Source organism: Loxodonta africana, chromosome 8 (assembly GCF_030014295.1).
Source record: "Loxodonta africana isolate mLoxAfr1 chromosome 8, mLoxAfr1.hap2, whole genome shotgun sequence".
Taxonomy (NCBI): Eukaryota; Metazoa; Chordata; class Mammalia; order Proboscidea; family Elephantidae; genus Loxodonta; species Loxodonta africana.
This window is the reverse complement of record NC_087349.1, coordinates 28,517,775-28,539,995: the sequence shown is the minus strand read 5'-3', so window position 1 is coordinate 28,539,995 and position 22,221 is coordinate 28,517,775. Positions and strand designations below refer to the sequence as shown.

At 39.7% G+C, this 22,221-nt stretch overlaps 1 protein-coding gene across 2 annotated transcripts in view; it reads left to right on the top strand.

The window, feature by feature from the left end:
• Nucleotides 1-7,643: 7,643 nt before the first annotated feature.
• ING3 (inhibitor of growth family member 3) overlaps nucleotides 7,644-22,221 on the top strand; it is a 31,925-nt gene continuing 17,347 nt past the window's right edge. For both annotated transcript variants that reach the window (XR_002784956.2, XM_003407237.4), the window contains exons 1-4: nucleotides 7,644-7,785; nucleotides 8,030-8,101; nucleotides 12,209-12,309; nucleotides 13,315-13,380. Coding sequence is in view for 1 of the 2 variants with exons in the window: in XM_003407237.4 (XP_003407285.1) it covers nucleotides 7,758-7,785; nucleotides 8,030-8,101; nucleotides 12,209-12,309; nucleotides 13,315-13,380 (267 nt within the window). In the remaining variant the exon portion in view is untranslated. The remainder of the gene's footprint in view (nucleotides 7,786-8,029; nucleotides 8,102-12,208; nucleotides 12,310-13,314; nucleotides 13,381-22,221) is intronic.

The window sequence follows — 22,221 nt, the reverse complement described above, 5'->3', positions numbered from 1 at the left end:
ATGTAACTAAGGCCATGATGAACATTTAAGTTTTTCTCCTTCCTTTGCCTGCCTCCTCCTTTGCATACCTTTGCTAATGACTTTGTTTTGACCTAATGCTAATGATTTCTTTCTTTCTTTGATCTGATGCAAATTACTTTGTTTTGTTCTGTCCAACCACCAACAGAAAAATCAGAGACCTGATGTCTGACCTGTATATCTTTAGCCTGGTAAGGTGATGTTGGGCATGTATCTCTTTAGTCTTTTGGCATTATCTTATAATGAATAACTCCTCCAGCCATGCCATCTGCAGGCTACAAAGACAATTCTAACCCTTGTAAAAATTCTATATAAGCTTTAATGTAAAATTGCTCTTTGGGACTCCACAGAGACAGTCTGTGCTGCTGAGGTCTCCGGTGACATATACACCTCCTGAATAAACTTTCTCACTCTTTCTAACTTGGAGTATGTTTCATTGGCTCGACTGCTCCAGGGCACGGACCCTAACTGGGCAACACTACTACTACTCTGCTCTTATATATCTCAACAGTGATTGGTTTAAAACACACCCTACACTGATATGGCAACATTAACATAACAAAGAAAATCTTACTCTCAAATGGGATTACATCCACAGGTATAGGGGTTAGGATTCCAACACACAATTTGGAAAGACACAACCTGATCCATAACACTGGGTAACTTGGGAGTGAAAAAGGCTGGAACCATTCGGAGATGTGCAAAGTGAAGACTATTACCCAAAGATGCTTATAACTGATCCAGCAAGGGACCCAGTGGATTTTAAAGATGTAAAATTATAGAGACTCATGTAAAAACAACACTTTATTTTGGTTTCTTCCCATACTATAGAGGGAGGATACACTGCCTGGAGCAAAGTAAAGATTTCATTTCGGAGCTTTAGTAGGAAGATTTCAAGATGGTGGGTATCTTTGTAAAATAGAGAGATGGCAAAACTGCAAGACATCAAGCAAAGTCCCTCTGAAGAGATGCTATACGAAGAACTTAAGTTTTCCTATCACTTGAACTCTGCTAACAGCCATGTTTTACATCATGTTTTGAATCCTTTCCTATATTCTAATTCCTTCTACTTAGCCAATAGGCTCCAGTGCAGTTTGTTACTCATGCTTCCGTGCCTCACCTCTCCTTTGAAGTAAGGCTAGCAGTGGCAGTATCACACCTGGAGGTGTGATAATCCTGGAGTTCTAGATGGTGTCCAGTCCTCAAATAAGCAGAGGCACAAGGCAGAGCTAAGAGTAGCAAAAGAAGCAGCTGAAAGTGGAAAAACTTAGGAGGGTCATAACAATATTAATGATAACGGTTGTTGTTGCTAGGTGCCATCGAGTCGATTCCGTCGCATAATTATCCTATGTACAACAGAACGAAACACTGCCCAGTCCTGCACCACTCTTAGAATCATTGCTATATTTGAGCCTGTTGTTGCAGCCACTGTGTCAATCCATCTCATCAAGGATCTTCCTCTTTTTTCCTGACCCTCTACCAAGCATGATGTCTTTTTCCAGGGACTGATTCCTCCTGATAACATACCCAAAGTCTGCAAGATGTAGTCTCACCATCTTTGCTTCTAAGGAGTACTCTGGCTATATTTCTTCCAAGACACATTTGTTCGTTCTTCTGACAGTTCATGGCATATTCACCAACATCATAATTCAAAGGCATCAATTCTTCTTCCGTCTTCCTTATTTATTGTCCAGCATTCTCATGCACGTGAGGTGACTGAAATACCATGGCTTGGGTCAGGCGCACCTTAGTCCTCAAAGTGACATTTTTGCTTTTTAACACTAAAAAGGTCTGGTGGTGTAGCAGTTAACCAAAAGGTCAGCAGTTTGAATCCACCAGGCACTCCTTTGAAACTCTATAGGGCAATTCTACTCTGTCCTATGTGTTGGAATCGACTCGATGGCAACAGTTTTTTTTTTTTTGCGGAATTGCCCAATGCAATGCATTTTTTATTTCTTGACTACTGATTCCATGGGCATTGATTGTAGATCCAAGTAAAATGAAATCCTAAACATCTTCAATATTTTCTTTGTTTATTATGGTATTACCATTTATGATCCCTACATGTCTGTCAGTCTGTCAGTCTGTCAGTCTGTCGTATTGTGGGGGCTTGCATCTTGCTGTGATGTTGGAAGCTATGCCTCCGGTATTCAAATACCAGCAGTGTTACCCATGGTGGACAGGTTTCAGCTGAGCTTCCAGACTAAGACAGACTAGGATGAAGAACCCAGTGGTCTACTTCTGAAAAGATTTAGTCAATGAAAACCTTACGAATAGCAGCGGAACATTGTTTGACATAGTGCCAGAAGATGAGCCCTGCAGGTGGGAACGCACTCAAACTACGTACGACTGGGAAAGAGGTGCCTCGTCGAAGTAGAGTCGACTTTAATGATATGGAGAGAGCCAGCTTTCTGGACTTTTCTGTGCTGATGTGGCACGAGTCAAAATGAGAAGAAACAGCTGCAAACATCCATTAATAATCGGAACCTGGAATGTACAAAGTATGTCTCTAGAAAAATTGGAAACTGTCAAAAATGAAATGGAATGCATAAAGACCGATATCCTAGGCATTAGTGAGCTGAAATGGACTGGTATTGGCCATTTTGAATCGGATGATCATATGGACTATTATGCTGGGAATAACAACTTTTGCAGATGAATGGCGTCAGTCACATTCACTGTCAAAAGGAACATTTCAAAATCTATCCCGGAGTACAACACTGTCAGTGATAGAATAATATCCCTATGCCTACAAGGAAGACCAGTTTATATGACTATTATTCAAATTTATGCACCAACCACTAAGGCTGAAGATGAAGAAATTGGAGATTTTTACCAACTTCTGCAGTCTAAAATTAATGGAACATACACTCAGGATGCACTGATAATTACTGGTGATTGGAATTTAGAAACAAAGAAGAAAGATCAGAAGTTGGAAAATGTGGCCTTGGTGATAGAAACGATGCTGGTGATTGAGTGACAGAATTTTGCCAAGACCAATGACTTCTTCATTGCAAACTCTTTTTCTGCCAACATAAACAGTGACTATACACATGGACCTTGCCAGGCGGGACACACAGGAATCAAATCAACTACATCTGTGGAAAGAGATGATGAAAAAGCTCAATATCACCAGTCAGAACAAGGCTGGGGGCCAATGCGGGAACAGACCATCAACTGCTCATAAGCAAGTTCAAGTTGAAACTGAAGAAAATTAGAACAAGTCTGCAAGAGCTAAAGTATGACCTTGAATATATCCCACCTGAATTTAGAGACGATCTCAAGATTAGATTTGATGCCTTGAACACTAATGACTGAAGATGAGACGAGTTCTGGAATGACATCAAAGACACCTCAACATAAAGAAGACAAAAATCTTCACAACTGGACCAATAAGTAGGAAACCCTGGTGGCATAGTGGTTAAGTGCTATGGCTGCTAACCAGAAGGTCAGCAATTCAAATCCACCAGGCGCTCCTTGGAAACCCTAGGGGCAGTTCTACGCTGTCCTATAGTGTCGTTATGAGTCAGAATTGACTCTACGGCAATGGGTTTTTTTGGGTGGGTTTTTGGGACCAATAAGCGATGTCATGATAAATGGATAAAAGACTGAAGTTGTCAAGGATTTTATTTTACTTGGATCCACAATCAACACCCATGAAAGCGGCAGTCAGGAAATCAAAAGATGCATTGCATCGGGCAAATCTGCTGCAAAAGACCTCTTTAAAGTGTTGAAAAGCAAAGATGTCACTTTGAGGACTAACAAGCTATGGTGCTTTCAGTCGCTTCACATGCATGGGAAAGCTGGAGATGAATAAGGAAGACCAAAGAAGAACTGATGCCTTTGATTTATAGTGTTGGCAAAGAACATTGAATATACTGTGAACTGCCAAAAGAAGGAATAAATCTATCTTGCAAGAAGTACAGCCAGAATGCTCCTTAGAAACAAGGATGGTAAGGATATGTCACTCACATACTTTGGGCATGTTATCAAGAGGGATCAGTCCCTGGAGAAGGGCACCATGCTTGGTAGAGGGTCAGCAAAAAAGCGGAAGACCCTCAACAAGATGGATTGACACAGTGGCTGCAACAACGGGCTCACGCATAACAATGATTGTGAGGATGGCACAGGACTGGACAGTGTTTCGTTGTTGCACTTAGGGTTGCTATGAATCAGAACTGACTCGAAAGCATGTAACAACAACAATTGAATCATTACACTAAGTGCTTTGCATAGATAATATCATTACGATCATATAGCACTATGATTTAGCTATTTTTACTATTTCCATTTTGTAGACCAGGAAATGACACAGAGAATTAAAATAACTTTGGCCAAGATCACACAACAGTGTTAGAGTAGGGAAGTGAACCCATGCAATTTAACTGTAGATCCTGCACTGAAACACTGCAACCATCCTGCCTCCTGTTTCCCAAATAAATTTTTAAAAAAGGTCAACCATACAGGTGGGGTGAGGGAAGACAGATACTTGAGTCACGCTAGTATAAAAAGCAGTTCATAATGTATAATCAGCTGAGTGATTAATAGCTAGAATTCTACTTTTTTTTTTTTTGTATTATGACAATGTAGACTTGTAAATCAGGCTCTTTTGGCAAAAAAAAATCCAACTCTAGGCAGAGAAAGGAATAAAAGGCAAGGAAAAAAGTAAAGCAGCTCTGGGGGTCTCAGCAACAGCAGCTTGTGGACCATATATCTATTGAGCTGCAATTAATGTAATTTTGTCAACATTCCTTCAGTCTCAGTGTCTCTACATTCCAATTTCAAATCCCAGGAGAGTGCATCCAGTAGGCCCACATTAATCAGAAAACTCTTCTATATATGTGTGTCCAGGTTTTCCTCTCCATTACAATCACCTCCATAATGGGATATGCTGTGAGTAACCAATCAGTTGAAAGGCAGTTTCCTTGGGCACACACCCTGCATCAAATATAAGTGGATATTCTGGCAAGGCTTGTGAGCTTTTGCTCGCACCCTGGATCCTATTTGTCTGGCCTCTGGTTCTTGGGATTTGAGTTAGCAGCTTACTGCTATCTTGCTCGCCAATCTTGGGATTTGTTGGGCAGCCTGTGAGCCAGAGCCCTGCCATCTAACCAGCAGATTTTGGGCTCGCCAGCCCCTTCAGCTACATGAGTCAGGAGAAGCCTCCAGCCTGACCCACATTTCCAGCCTCTACAACTGTGTGAATCTTTTCCTTAATATAAATCTCTCCATATATATATGTATATGCTTTACTGGTTTTGCTTCTCTAGAGAACCCAGCCTAAGACATTTGGAACCGGGGGTAGTTCCAGAGAAACAAAACGCTAAGGGTGAGTTTTCTAAATTGGTTTTCAAATCTGGTTAGTCTTAAAGATGTTGATGGCTCTGCTTCCAGTAGTAAAGATGACACAGCTAATCCTTGAAAGAAAGCCTTATTTCTTATAGTAACAGCTGATATCGCCAAAAATACTATGTAGAGGATGGGATTTTCCAGCCTCTATAACCATGTGAGCCATTTCCTTGATATAAATCTCTCTATACGGGGCAGTTCTACTCTGTCCTATAGGGTCGCTATGAGTCGGAATCCACTCGACAGCAATGGGTTTTTTTTTTTTTTTTAATAAGGTTAAGCGTTTGGCTGCTAACCAAAAGGTTGGCAGTTCGAATACACCAGCCGCTCCTTGGAAGCCATATGGGGCAGTTCTACTCTGTCCTATAGAGTCCTCTGAGTCAGAATCAACTCAACGGCAACAGTTTCGTTGTTGTTGTTGTTTGTTTTATATATACATATATATATAAAATGCTTTACTGGCTTTGCTTCTCTAGCGAAGCCAGCCTAAGACAGTGAGAAAGTCTGTATATGTTCTAGGAGAGAAGAGAGAAAATGGGGAATAAGCAACATTGAAGAAAATAATGGCTTAGAATTTTCTATAATTGTTGGAGGACATTAATCCTGACATTCAGGAATCCCTTTAAATCCCAAGCATAGTTAAACAAAATAAAACCCAAAAACAACAAAAAAGAAGAAATCCAGACCTAGATTTAATCACTGTGAAACCACAAAACAATCAAGACAAAGAAGTTCCGAAAGAAAGAGGGAGAAAAAGAAAGACTTAAGGTACTAGATTTTAGATACAAGTAGAGAAGATAAAAGTAGGTAATAATTCTTATTAGGATTGGGGTAAAGTTCCTTTGAGATTCATCAGTATGACAGGAAGTCTCCTGATTAAGTGCGGTAGAAAATTCTTGAATACAAGAGTATGTAATGGAGGGGACAAGCTGGACACACACATAAACAAGAGTTTCCACACCAAGCAGAATAATACAGATTAGAACATTAGATTATAAACTAAACACAATTTTTCCTAAAAAATGAAGAGATTTAAATAAAGAAGTGAGGAAAATAATAACTAACATTTACTGAGTACTATGTGGTCGCTATGAGGCAGAATCGACTCTACAGCAATGGGTTTGGTTTGGTTTTTGGTAGAGTTAAGAAAAAAGAAACTGAGCAGTGAAGAACTAAACACATCACTTACGAACTTTTGGGGGAAGGAGTCCAAAGTTGGTAAAAGACAATATCCACGACTCTAGATGTCTATTATAATCCAAAGTTTTTACTAACACAGCTCATTGGACATAAAAGCTCCAAAAACTATTTTTCTTTTGCAGGTGTTGAGTATAGGAGCCCTGGTTGCTCAACGGTCAAGATCTTGGCTATTAATCAAAAGGTCGGCAGTTCAAATCCACCAGCCTCTCCTTGGAAACCCTATGGGGCAGCTCTACTCTATCCCATAGGGTAGCAATGAGATCCGAATCCACCGGAGGGCGACGTGTTTGTTTTTCGGTTGTGTGTATTGATCAACTACAATAGAAAGACGTCGGAAAGAACTGAAAAATAGGACATATGATTATAAGAGGCTACCAGCCTTGGAAACCCTATGGGGGAGTTCTACTCTGTTCTTACAGGGTTGCTATGAATTGGAATCAATTGCAACCGGTTCGGGTTTTGGTAGCGGGGATTAGCTGTCATCTTTTCATCTGGGAATGCACATTCCACTCTAACTTCTCAGTGTAAATTACATTAAAATTACATAGACGCCAACCAGGTGTCCCATTTATATTTTTAGGAGTGAATACTGAGGGCAGATTCCAGCAGAGTTTTGTTCTTCACGTTCCAAATTACCCGAACTTTACTGATTATTCCACCGTTAGAACCTTCGCGATTTGCCGGGCACTGAAATCCATGAGTCACAAACACCGGGTCATAAAATCATAGCAGTAAAGAACAGGTGAAAAGTTGTTCCTAGTTGTGTTGTGCAGGAGCATACAACTCCCGTCATTCCCTGTCAAAAATCAACAAATAAACAGAGGCACCGCATTTCGGATTCAGCGGCGCACTGTTCGCAATGGCGCCTAGTTTTTGTAGTTTCCACGTGGAGAGCTGCCCGCCCATCAAGGCTCGTTCCGGAGGGAGGAAGACTACACTTCCCACAAAGGCGCAAGAGCTGACACCGACCGGCTTACGTCATTGCCCCAGTCAGCCAATGGCAGCACCGGGCGGCAGTGAGGCGAGCGCCGTCAGGCGCCAAAGTGTTTCTTTTCTTTTTTTTTTTTTTTCCGGAGCCGAGCGGGTGCTGCTAGCGGAGGCGCCATATTGAAAGGGACAAAACTCCGGCGACAGCGAGTGACACAAATAAACCCCTGGACGCCCTCGTTACCCCAGTTCTAAGGGCCGCGATGTTGTACCTAGAAGACTATCTGGAGAGTGAGTGCGCGGCGCTGGCGTGGGCCGCCGGTGTGAGCCGCGGGCGGGCGAGAGTGCGAGTGGCCGGGCGGGCGGGATGGCGGGAGGGAGGGGGCGGCGGGGGATGTTTCTTTCTCACGGTAACTGGCAGGCTCGTTGTGGGCTGCCGGCTCCCTGGCCCCCCCGACGCACGCAGACGCGCAGTGACGTAGGCGCGTATTTTCGCCGTTGGCCCCGCCCCGCTGACGGACTCTCTCCTTGACAGTGATTGAGCAGCTTCCCATGGACTTGCGGGACCGCTTCACGGAGATGCGCGAGATGGACTTGCAGGTGCAGAGTAAGTCGCCCGGTTTGCTCTTGTTCGCTTTGCGCATCCAGCGCTAGACTTGCCGGCTCTTTGACTCTTCTGGCGCGCTCGCTAGTGCGTAAGGAGTTGTCAAAGAGAACGGGCATTGCCGAATCTTGTCTCTTCTCTCCCGCGCTGCTTTTCTCGTGGCGTTCACAAGAGGAGACATTGGGGCAAGTGTATTTTTTTCTCGAATTTGGGTCTGTGCAAAAAAAAAAAGTATCTATACATTTATTTATTTGGCATATAATGGAATTTACATCAGCATAAATGTTGAGAAGGTTTTGACTTGAGCTAATACGTTACCGAATTTAAATTTCAACACTTCTTTCAAAGCTCCTCTCCTTAAAATTTTCAAGAGCAGAAAACTTCTAGAAGCATGGCTTGTATGTAGGTTTTCAGAAACCCTGGTGAACTTGGAATACCACATTTTGGAAAGTTACACATTGTAGCGTACGTTCTCAGTTGTCAGCCACACAGTGTTTCCTCAATCAAAATGAGTGAGGGTAATTAGATTTTATTGTAAAGCTACCTGTTGCATGTAATAACATTTTTGTCAGCGAGCTTTTCTTCTTTTCGTGATAGCTTGGTTGTCGGGTGACTTTACCGAAATTACCTTGCCGTTTCAACTAGAGAGTTGGCAAATGGCCTTCAGGGTGTTCTGGAATACACTGGAATTATATCCTATATATATATATATATTTTTTTTTTCTTTTTTGATTTCTTTTTTTCTGGCAAGTTCTGAAAAGGGCCCATTATTCAGAGAATGCAAAGAATCACTGTCTTTGGAGATAAGAACGCAAATACTTAGGCAGAATTACATTAACTAAAAAAAATGTATATATACATTACAAAGTAAGAAAACAGTGCTGTATACCATATTTATGTCTACCATGCTGGGACAGAACCTGACAAACCTTCCCTATTTGTGAAATGAGTATGATGAGAGTTGTTTCAAGTGTCTTGTAGGGATACTTTGTTAAAAATTAAGAATGGGAAAAGAATAATATGATACATAATTAAAATGTATAATTGAAAGTCCCTTGTTGGATGTGTCACTCCCTTTGTTTGTAGGTACTCCTTAATTGTTTAATTAGCATTAATAGCTAGCCTTCATGGAGTATGGCCCCAGAAGATATGTGTTTTGATTCCATGCATCCCAGCTATGTGCGCGGTCTGTATATAAAATGTTTGTCATGCTGGCAGGTTTTCTTAGAAAAGTAGGCATGGAGGTTGATGTGGGTTTTGAATTCTGATGGAGAGGAAAGGAGTATTATGGAAAGAGATCAGCTCAACAAGCTTCCCAGACTGTGGAAGCCTTGGAGTAGCTAAGACCCTGTCCTTTTCATTTCCCCTTGCTTCTCTGCAACCCCCCCCCCCCCAGCCAATACATCTGTACCCATTGTTAATGAATGTACTTTCTCAACCTCTTACCAGTTTCATTAGGGGCATATTAGAAAGGTGGTATGGTATGGAAGCCGCCACATCCTTCTACTGGGTATACTGTATGATGGAAGTCTGAACTGTACATGGGGCTCTCTATCCAGCTCACAAAACCCAATTTAACTTTATTATAGTTGAAATGCTAAAGATTTTTTAAAGTATTGTTTTCTGCAGGATCAAGCACAGACTTTTATGTCAGGTAGGTCTGAGTTCATTTAGGGCTTTGCTACTGACTTACTGACTTTGATCACATTACCACTTCTGAGGAGTTTTCACCATCTTTAAAATGAGAATGATCTAAGGATTAAAATAATACAGATAAGTTACAAAGTATAGTACGTGGTGCAAAAAAAAGCAAAACCAAACCCATTGCCCTGGAGTCGATTTCGACTCATAGCAACCCTGTAGGACAGGGTAGAGCTGTGCCATAGAGTTTCCAAGGAGTACCTGGTGGATTTGAACTGCCAACCTTTTGGTTATCAGTTGTGGCACTTAACCACTATGCCACCAAGTTTTCCAAAAAAGAACATTTTATAAATTTTCATTATCATCACAAATTTAAAATTCTCTTATAATTTATACAAATTACAGGCTTTTTAACTTGTATTTTTTTTTTTTTTTTACAATGATTAGAGTTTTCTAACCTTAATAGATATTATGGGTTAAAAGAGGTCTCTGTGTTAAATAAGTTTATTTATTAAAAAAGGAAAATACTTTTTAAAAAATTACAGTAGGGACTCTCAGAATCTTTATGAAGCTGTTTTGTACTGCAAATTTCCAAAAGGAAGATAGAATAAAAAGGTTTTCCTCAGCTTACATGATGACAGAATCACATTTATTTGTCCTTTTGTAAAAAGGAGCCCTGGGGTGCAGTCCTTAAAGCACTCAGCTGCTAATTGAAGGGTCTGCAGTTTGAACCCGCCAGCCACTCCCCAGGAGAAAGATGTGGCAGTCTGCTTCAGTAAAGATTTACAGCCTCGGAAACCGTGTGGGGCAGTTCTGCTCTGTCCTTATAGGGTTGCTATGAGCTGGAATCTACTCAGTGGCGGTGGGTTTTGGTTAACAGACATCAAGTGAGATGATTATTCCTGGCACAGGCACACACTTTGAGGAAAACTTATCTAGAATAACTAACAGTCTGTTAAGTGAATAAATGATTGTACCTGTTACATTCACTTGTGATAAGAGATAGTGAGATACTTAAGGCCATATCACGAGATATTAAGATCTTTTTACCACCTTTTCTTATTAAAAGAGGTGTAAGGATTAAGTAGTGGTGCTTTCAATAAGTAATTGTGTTTTGAGACATTTAGCCTATTTAATTCTAATCACTTCTTTTTTTGGAGAAACAAAATTTTTCTGTGTGCTTTAAGTGAAAGTTCACAGCTCAAGTTAGCTTCTCATACAATAATTTATACACACATTGTTATGTGGCCCTAGTTGGCATCCCTGTAATACGTCATCATGCCTTTTTCTACCCTGAATTTCCTGTGTCCATTCAGCCAGCTCCTGTCCTTTCTGCCTTCTCATCTCACCTCCAGACAGGAGCTGCCTATGTAGTCTTACGTATCTACTTGAATTAAGAAGCACACTCTTCATGAGTATCATTTTATGTTTTATAATCCATTCTAATCTTTGTCTGAAGAGTTGTCTTCAGGAAAGGTTTTAGTTCTGGGTTAACAGAGAATCTGGGGGCCATGTCTTCTGAGGCTCCTCCAGTCTCAGTCAGACCATTAAGTCTGGCCTTTTTACTAGAATTTGAGTTCTGCACCCTACTTTTCTGCTGCTCTGTCAGGGACTTTCTGTAGTGTTTCCTGTCAGGGTGGTAATTGGTGGTGGCTGGGCACCATCTAGTTCTTCTGGTCTCAGGTTGATGGAGTCTCTGGTTTATGTGGCCCTTTTTATCTCTTAGGCTAATATTTTCCTTGTGTCTTTGGTGTTCTTCATTCTGCTTTGCTCCAGGTGGGTTGGGACCAATTGATGCTTCTCACATGGCTGCTCGCTAGCTGCATGCAGGCTTCCCACCTTGGGGCTTCCGTCCAGGGTGGCGGTGCTGGGCAGCACATCTGAGTTGATGTAGGTCAGCTAGGTGGACTTGGTGTCCTGGGTCCAACTCTCCTAGTAGCAGGGCCCAATGGCATCAGCCCGTCTCCTGCCACAGCCCATCCTCCTGCGCTATGGGTGTGCCCAGCAGCTACTTGGCTGGCTACTCCGAGCGGCTCAGCCCTGGCAGCACAGCTCAGGCCCATGGGGAGGCAGCGGCAGCATCATATCCTTGCGCCTACCTGCCTGCCCACACCACAGCTAGGAGCGGAGCTCTGGTGCTGGCTGCCCCCTCTGCTGCCTCCAATAACTTTTCACCTCAAGGCTCAACCATTGAAAAACAATCGGTGTCATTGACTCTACTTGATTATTAGAAAAGACTTTGAAATAACAATCACAGAAATAAACTGTCAGTTGGAAAAAATATAACTTCTTTTTTAGTAAGGTAATCAAGGAATTATATATTCACACAATTAAAGCATGACATACTTAAGTTACTGGCCAAGTGAAAGGAACATATGTTGTCGGGTATGCTTTTTTCCCCCAAAGTGTATATATATTTAGTGTATGAACCTGGCTGACTAAATGTAGAATGTTTTTATTATGTTTCAGATGCAATGGATCAGCTAGAACAAAGAGTCAGTGAATTCTTTATGAATGCGAAGAAAAATAAATCTGAATGGAGAGAAGAACAGATGACATCCATCAAAAAAGTACGTTCAATGTCCTGAATGAATTATCGATAAATATCAGGACCCTATTTCCTGAATATGGAAATAAGGAAAAGTTATTAGTGGCTCTTTAGAATTTAAACAACTTACTGTGTTTTAAAGCTCAAGATGTAGCAATTTTTAATCATTGAAGCATTTTGGTAATTAAATTGTTTCAGTAGTTAGTGATTTATTAAAAAGTTATCGAACCTTAAAAAATAAGTACATACTTTTTTCCTAATTTTTTTTTCCTTTTAAACGGTTTTATTCTAGCTATTGGTAATTAATCTTGCCTTGTCCTTAGAAATATAATACTGTCTGAGTTTTGGCCCCAAACTAGGGTGAAAAATCAGCAGAACTTGTAGTATATTTCCTGTGTTGCTTAGGTACCTAGGTACCTAAGACTTAAGGAAGGGCAGAATCTTTGAGTTGGAAGGTTCCTTAAAGGTCTTTTAGTTTAAAACTAAATTTGTACATGAATTGGGTCTGTAAATGTAGAATTGAGTGTTTATTAATTTTATAGAACTTATAGCTATCTTCCAGAGTGTAGTGAGCATCAGCTCTCAGCCCAAGGTTTGTGTTAAAGGTCTGATCTATCTAGTTTGTTCAGGAATGTATTGGAAAGAACAGCTTAAAAGACATGAGTTTTGTCATGAAAATGACTGGGCCATTTGACTGCGTGACTTTGGAAAAAGAACTTCCTTAGTTCACATAGCTTTAACTAGAAGGTAGGCTAGATTTGGAATGTGTTTATTTTTATTTATGTATTTTTTTCTAGAAATTCTGGACATCTTTCTTTGATTGTAGGCTGCTGTCCATAACTTATAATTTTCCTCCTATCCTTTCCCTGACCCTAACTGGGTTTTTATTGCTAATGTAGGGTGACTGGATATTGCTTTAGTGATAACAGAGTCTCACAGAATAATAATAAAAATGTAGTTATATGTCCTGCATACCCATGTTTAAAAATTATTAATTTATCCTTGAAATCAAAATGTTTTTATTCAGGATTACTATAAAGCTTTGGAAGATGCAGATGAAAAGGTACAATTGGCAAACCAGATATATGACTTGGTAAGTAACATTAAGGCACATACTACATCATAAGTATTTGAATTATGGATTATGTTTTACATTTTGCTGACTTAAATGCTATAGGAAGAATAAACCAAAACTGAAGTGTTTGCTCTTTGGATCCCTTTAATTTGAGTGTTTGCTTTCAGTTTTTTTGGTTTCTTTGTGGAAGAATCAGAGAGAGTCCACAGCATAAATTACTAGGTCGATAACCTTGTATTTTGGCAAAGTCTCCATTTCTGTTACAATTGTATCTGATATTGGACACTTTTTTTTTTAATAAGAATTGATGTTTAACCTTATTTTATAAATCCTTATGTTCTTCAGGTAATGTGTTTACTTGGCTGATAAATCATTTTGAGATTATTTCTGTTGTGTAATACATATAACAGTACTGTGTTAACAAGAATTCTTTTTTTTTTTTTTTTTTAAGTTTTTCCTCTTTATTTTGATGAGTAGGTTTGTTAACTTTCTTTGTGGTTACTTTGGAATTTCTCTTATCTTCCTAGGTTTGAACTAGTCTATTATTACTTGGTATCGCCTTGTCTTCCTTTTCATTAGAAAGTTCTATACCTATAATGCTTATTCCAGCTTGTATTGTTCTGACATTGTTGCCTCTCTGGTTCCCTGTTGTAATTCTTTTGGTTTTGTATAGTCCTTGAGAGTTAATTTCCTAGGTTGGTATCTGGCTGGTATGATCTCATGTCCTAGATTTAGGCTGTGGTCTGATTTTTTTTGTTCTCAAACCGAAGGACTCCCTTTAATAATTCTTGTAAGTTTGGTTTATTCTTTACATATTCCCTTAATTTCTGTTTATCTGGAAATTTCGCTATCATACTTGAATGAGAGTTTTGCAGAATGTATTATTGTTGGTTGGCAGTTTTTTTTTCTTTCAAGGTTTTATATACGTCATCCCATTGCCTTCTTCCCTACACAGCTTCTGCCGAATAAGCAGAGCTTAGTCTTATTGTTTCCCCTTTGTATGTGACTTTTTGTTTTTCCCGAGCCGCTGTCAGGATTGTTTCTTTGTCTTTGGATTTAGTGAGTGTGATAATCATATGCCTTGGTGATTTTCATTTGAGGCCTATCCTATATGGGTTTTGTTAAGCTTCATTTTTCATGATATTAGGGAAGTTTTCTGTGAGGAATTCTTCAGTGATCCTCTCTGTTTTCCATTTTTTCTCCCTGTTCTGGAACTCTGATCACTCACAGATTTTTGCTTTTGATTGTATCCCACATAATTCCCAGGGTTTCTTAATTTTTCTTCATTCTTTTTTCTGATTTTTCCTCGAAGTTGTATCCAAGTGTTTGTCTTCAGTTTTGCTGATCCTGTCTTCCATTGTTTCACACCTCCTCCTTAGCCCATTTATGATGCTGTCCATTTCTGAAATTGTGTTGTTTATCTTTAGATTTCTAATTGTTGCTTTTGTATGATTTCTAGTTGTGAATTTATTTTGGCATTTTGTTGCTGTATTATTTTCCTGAATGCTTCTATTTTTTTTTTCAGTATTTTCCATGAATTTGTCTATTTTTTACTCACTTTTGTCTCCTTTTTGCTTCAACTGTTGAATAGCACTGAATATGAGAGATTCGAATTCCCTATCAGGTAGTTCTAGTGACTTTTCTTCTACTGGAAAGTCATCTGGTGTTTTATTTTGGATGGCTGCTGGACCCATCCTGTCTTGTTTTTTTTTTAAATATGTTTTGATATTATCTGCTGTCTTCAGGACATTCAGTAGTTATTTTCTTCATTTATCGATTGTAGATTTCCTTATTTCATCCTGCTTTTTTGTTTTATTTGGTTATGTCTGAGCAGGCAGGCTGTGCGTTCTTTGTTGTTTACTCATCTGTGGACATGATGCTTTTTACCTCCTTGTCCAATGGGCAGGGCCAGTCGCTCAGCTATGGTGCAGCAGGGCAGGTCCAGCTGAAGGGAAAGGGCTGGGATGGATTGTCTGTGGCATGTACTAGGGCTGACAGGGCAGGCCAGGAGTGAGTGTAGGGCAGATTCTGGTAGGCCGTGCCTGTGCTGTTTGGGGGTGTGATGTTCAACACACGGTGCAGGTAGGCAGGAAGAGGTGCGGAGGTTTGATGTGTGGAGCTAAGATGGGTATGGGAAAGAAGATAGAGAGGAGAGAGAAACAGGAGCCAAAAAACAAACCAAAAAAAAAAAAAAAGCATGCTAAAGGAGCTTGCTGTTGGAGTGGAGAGATGAAAACCCAAGAAATGGAGTAAAACAAAAAGGGAAAAAGAAAAAAATAAATATAAATTAAAAGAAAAGAAAATCTCCCAGGGATCCCACTGGTGCGGCTGTGCAGATTGGGAAAATGGCTTCCTGGCTGCTCAGTACAGCCTGGCTAGAAGGGGCAGAGATGTGACACAGTGCCAGGTATTCAGATGACAGGAAAAGAAAGTAAGTAAAGAGAGACAAGAAGCTAAGAAATGAAGAAAAACAGGAAAAAAGAAAAGAAAAAGGAAGAAATGCTCCCAGGGTTCCACCGGCACGGCTATGCAGACCAGGGAAGCGGCTCCCAAGCCGTGTAGTACAGTCCGGCTAGAGGGGGCTCCCAAGCCACGAAAAGAAATAGAAAATAAACCAGAACAGAACAAAACAAAACAAATCAAAAACAAATGAAGAAAAGGCCCCAGGATCCCACCAGCATGGCGGCATGGACAGGGTAAGCAGTTCCCGAGCTGAGCAGTGCTTCACAGCCTTTCAAGAAGAAGCAGTGATGTCACACAGAGCCAGAGGTTCGAAAGAAAGGGAGGAGGTAAGAGGCAGGGAAGAAACCAAAAGAACCAGAGAAGAGTACCACCAGCAACAAAGAAATGGCACTGAGAGAGCCCACCCGTGTGGGCGGGGCGAATCCAAGCAGTACAGATCTGGAGCTGGTGCCTCCCAGCCAAGAGACTGCAGCTGATAGAAAGTGGCAGCCGAGCGCTGGGGTGGGAAAGCATATATCGCTGGTTACTGGGTGATCTATCTCCTGTTGGGAGCTCCGTGAAACTGCTTTCCCGTACTCCCTGTCTGCCAGTCTTCGATGTGGGTGGGGCAAATCTAAGCGGCAGCATGGAGCCTGCAGCTCTCGGCCAGCAGAGCAACTGCAGCCAGCTAGGAAGTGAGAGGGGCCGATCAGAGGGGAGAAGGATAGGTGGTGAGAAAGCATATATCACTGGTTACTGGGTGCTCTGTTTCCTGCTGGGAGCTCCGTGAAGCTGCATTCCCGTACTCTCTGTCCACTGGTCTCCAACAGGAGTCTGAGATGGCAAATCTGTGCTGCACTAGCTGAATAGAGGACCTCCGCTGGTATCTCTCCTCACTCTCTGTTCTCTCTCAGTTTCTTATTCCATTCAGTGCTTGGCTGAGTTCTTTGTCTCTTCGTTTGACACTTAGGGTTCCAGGATTGATGTTTGCCTCTGTTTTACTTAGTTTTTCAGGTCTTTGCTGTGGAGGCACGGCATGGTGCTTCTGTCTGTAGCACCATGTTGGCTGCTCCTATGTTATCTTAAATGTGCTGAAATTTTTAGTATTGCCTAATAGAGATCAAGTTTTATATGTTCCACAGCTATTTGAAGAAAAGATTGTCTTAGTCATTTAGTGCTGCTATAACAGAGATACCAAAAGTGGATGGCTTTAACAAACAGAAGTTTATTCTCTCACGGTCTAGTATGCTAGAAGTCCAAATTCAGGGCATCAGCTCCAGGGGAAGGTTTTCTCTCTCTGTCAGCTCTGAAGGAAGGTCCTTGTCATCAGTCTTACCCTGGACTGGGAGCTTCTCTGCACAGGAACCCTGGGCCGAAAGGACGTCTTCTGCTCCTGGTGCTTCTTTCTTGGTGGTATGAAATCCCCCAAGAATTCTTGATAATTTGATGGAAAAGAAGAGTAGAACCATTTGAATTAATGTTTACCTAAATGATTTAAAAAAAAAAAAAAAAAATTTTTTTTTTTTTTTTTTACTCAACAACTGGGTCAGGTGGCACATAGTTTGGGAAGTTTTTTTTTAAAAGGTAGTTTTTTTTCAGCAGTAGGACTCTAAGAGATTGAAATCACCAAGATTACAGATAAAATATGCAATATTTCTCAAGTTGATATAACTCTGATAGCCTTTTTTTTATGTGAAGCATCTTTTCCTAAAATATGTACTTTTGGAAATATTTCTTTTTGTTTTTGCCTGAAAATAAGTTAAAGCAGAAAACAAATGCTCATTTTTTGTTAACTTTGTTATAAAAGTTTTATATTTTATTTGTGCAGTCTCTTCTGGGTGTAATTTTATTACATGTACATAGAAATGTCATTGGTGAGCCAGATACAACATACAAGTACAATGTGGTCTACATTGTAAATGTTTATATTAAACTAGGAAAAATCTAAAGCCATAGAGAATGTTTAGTTTTATATAGTGAAAAGATTTTAATGGCTATAATAACGTAGACTCTTTCATTCATAGTTATTCTGAAAAAATTTTCAAAAAAGACACTGCCTAAGGAAAGATAGAATAGGCCATGATTTGACTTACTGTGGAATAAAAACAAAAAAATTTTTTTTCATTTTTCAGGCTTGAATTATGTCTGTAAACATAGTGAAAGACATTTCTGTTTGAATCCAAGACTGATTGTTTAAGTAACACTCTTCCCTAGATTTAATAGCTGTGTGTGTCAATCTTTATTTAGAGACTAATTATCTGTGTTTAAAATTATATAGTTCTTTGGTTTTCATCTCTTTTGTTTTAATTTTTTTTTTAACTTTTTACATCTTTATTAAAAATATCTCATGTATTTAGAAGAAAATACATCATGTATTTTTTTAACCACTCTGTTCATCTGCTATGTGCAGAGAATTTTATGTGGTGGAACGGAGGAATAAAAAGTAAATCAAAGAAATGATTCCTCTCCTGAAGGTGTCTAAATTAGTTTGGAAGACATGCCCACAAAGTAAAGTGAAGAACCCTCATAGAAACGTGAAACAGTAAAGATTAATGTTTGTCCCTCACCTTCCTTACCTTTAGCTAATCAGCATGGCTCATTCTTTTTATCTTCTAAATATCTCTGATTATCCCTTTCCATTTCTTCAGCCTCCCATAGTTCAAGTACTTTGAAACAAAACAAAAAATAACTAGAAGCAGTAAAATGTTCACAGCTTATGTGTATAGTTCACATTTTGACAAACATACGCACCCATGTAACCAACACTCCAGTCAAGATAGTGAGCATTGTCATTCACTCTAGAAAGTTCCCTCAGGTCATTTTCTAGTCTGTCTCCCCTCAGGTACTTTTTATCTCATCTGAACAGCTATGGAAGTCTTTCCAAATGCTGTTTTCTACCTCTGATGTATCAACTTTACTACTGAATTTCTAAAATACACATTTAAGCATGCTATCCCCTGTTTGAAATTCATTGTTCTGCTACTAATTTGTTTTATCATGTTATCATGGCATGACATGTCCTTTATGCTCTGGTTCCTGCCAGGTCTCTCACCACTTCTCTGCCTTGTCCTCCATCCCTTACTCCACCCACATGCTGTGTCCATAGTGAACACGCCCTGTGTGCATCACCCTCCTTGACTCAGTGCTTCCCTTTTCTTGCTTGTTTGGTAAACTTTTTTCCATCCTTCATAGTCCTACACATATTTTGCCTCTTTTTAAAAATAATCTTGATATTTGTGTCACTTGTATCTAGGAGAAGAGATTTGAGTGATTATAACAGAAAAGCCACATGAGTGTGGTTTAAACAGAAGATTTATTTTCCTCTCATGTAAAATAACTGCAGGAGGAGGGGTTTGTATAACAACCCAGCATTATCAGTGTCTCAGGCTGCTTCTAGCCTGTTCCTCCCTCCTTTCTGGGCAGGTGGAAGAAGAAGTGCAGTGGGGATTACTCAAAAGGGCACATTTTGCAATTCAGTCAAGTCCTTTATAAAGAGTCTTCCTAGAGGTCTCGCCTCATGACTTCTGCTTAACAAGATCTTAACAGGATCAAAAGATCTTGTTGGCCATGTCTAGCTATAGGGGAGGCTGAGAAATGTCACTTAACAGGGCCCATTGCCACCCCAAATATATTTAAGAAAGGAATGTTGGTAAGGAGGAAAGAGAGAAGGGGTATTATGTAGTTAGCAGTATATATGCCTTACCCTCACCTCTACAGAATCAGCCTCCTTATAACTCCTATTCACATGCTTTTATTGTTTGTATCACATTATATAGTAATTATTTACATTTTTGCTTCCATGTTTACTGCCTTACTAGAAAATGTCAAGAACTATGTGTATATATGTGTGTGTGTGTGTGTATACATATATATATAAATATATATATATATTTTTAATCCCCAGAGCTAGCATAGCTATCCCTCAATAAATGTTGAACTAAATCACCTAAACATGTTAGTGGGGAAGGAAAAGCACTGCCATGACTCCCAAGATATGAGTCTAGGGGATAGAGAGTTTAATGGTGTCAGCGTTGGTGTCAGGTACATTTTATATAGTTGGATGGCTATTTCTCAAAAAAGTGATAGAATCTCATTTTAGTAAGCTGCGATTTGATAGGTAAACAGAAGACTGCAGTGTAGATGGCCACTTCATTTCAAGGTATGACTTTAAACAAAGGAAAGTGAAAGTAGAAATAATATATAATTCCTAGTAAGATAATGGATTCAGGAGAGTTTCTTTTCCTGTATAATATCACTTTCAGAGACCAAACATTTAATCTTATGATCCTTGTGTTTGCCCATACTTTTTTTAAAAAAGTATCCCTCTTTTTAAATTGCTCTTATAGTTATTTTGGAAACCCTGGTGCCGTAGTGGTTAAGTGCTATGGCTGCTAACCAAAGGGTCAGCAGTTCGAATCCACCAGGCGCTCCTTGGAAACTCTATGGGGCAGTTCTACTCTGTCTTATAGGGTCGCTATAAGAGGGCACTGGGTTTTATAGTTATTTTAGTTTCTTCAGTTTGGCTAGATATCCTTCTCTGACACAGAAACTCGTTCTGAAAATTCTAAAGCAGGATTTGCAGATGTACCTTCAGCAAAAGTGGCATTTTTTTTTTTTTTAGATCAAAACTTACTATGATGTATATATTTTTGACATTTTAAGTAAAAATATCTTCCCCTTGATAATTGCACATTAGATTTTTTTGCTATTTTCAATCCCCTGCTTTAAAAGAGTTTCCTTTTTTAAAACACGACAAAATAGATTTATTAAATGCTAAAGCTGATATTGGAGCCCTGGTGATGCAGTGGTTAAGAGCTGTGGCAAACTGTGGCTGCTAATGAAAACGTCAGCAGCTTCAATCCACCAGGTGCTTCTTGAAAACCCTGTGAGGCAGCCCTGCTCCGTCCTGTAGGGTCGCTGTGAGTCAGAAGATTCAACGGGTTAAAGCTGCTGTTACTGTACAAAGTAATAATATTGGACATCTATTAACTCACTCTTTTTTTTTTTTTTTTTTTATTAACTCACTCTTAGTAAAGTCTTAATTTATTACCTTCATAGAATCAAATACTATTAAGTGTCCTAATCAGAGCCCCTGAGGGTATGTTAGATTCTTACTCATTTTGTACCCTCAGAGCCTGGCACAGTACATTAGTTGAATGGTGAACAGAAGGACAAAGAAGGTTTTTAAAATGATGTCATTTGTTATTTCTAACCTGTAGTTGTTTGCTTTCCACTTTTATGGTTTTTGTGGTAACAGTATACTACCTGTGTATAGATTTACTTAGTAAATTTTAAATGAAATGTGTTTAAGAGGAAAGCTTAATATTACAAATTTGATACTAATATAAATGAAAAGATAGTATCACTTATCGTGGTTAAATAATTATTAAATTGTTAACACTTTGCACTGCCTTTGGAGCTCTTGTGCACTGCACCGTATTGCCAGTGTCTCGTGGTATTTCAGCAGGTTGTGCTTGAGGGTAAGACGTTTCCTTTACCAGCCTTGCAAGTAATTATAGTTGAACATAAGGAAATTATTGACTTGTTCAGTAGAGAAGTCACAAAAAGACTTGTCAAATCAGTTATACTGTCTGAAATAGCAAGAGTAAACATCCAAGTGAAAGTCTTTATAAATATTAAACACAGAAATTAAATTCCTATAAAACTTAACATTTGAGAGCTTAGCCGACTTTAGAAGTGAGTGGGTGGAACATGATGTAAGTGTCAAACTATACTAATTTTTATTCACAGACCATTTACCCGATAAGCAATGGTACTTCCCTTTGTACAGTTTTATATGGGAGATATAACTTTCATTCATTGAGCACATGATAGAGCTCCAGCCTTGAGCAGTAGTGGTGCTGGGTGTGCAGTAATGACACACAGGCAGTGAACAGGCCAACTGTTAAGATCATTTCAGATAGTGATAAGTCCTGTGAAAGAAATAAGCATTGTGATGAGAGAGAATATGAAAAACTGGGGGAGGCTGTTGTCAAGAGTGCAGTCAGGATGAGTGTAGGCTGAGGAGGTGACATTAGAGGTGGCACCTGGAAAATGAGAAAGAGCCAACCACGTGAAGAGCGAAAGGACAAACATTTCAGGCAGACGGTGTACCAAGTGCAAAGTCTGAGGTGGGAAAAGGCTTGGCATCTCAGACCAGAAGGGAAGTCAGTGTGTGTGGTTCTTCTGTAGTTAGTAGAAGCAGATCAGGCAGGAGCCAAGGGGCCTTGATGGCCAATGGGAGGACTGTGACTTTTGTTCTAAAAGCAGCAGGAGGCCAGTGAAGGGTTTCAAACAAGGGAGTGAAATATACCCTCAGAGCAGATTGTGTGTATACCTGTATTATAATGGTAATTTTAAGTAAAGACATACATCTACAGATTTTAAAATTTAGCAAGTTAGTATATAATTGTGTTA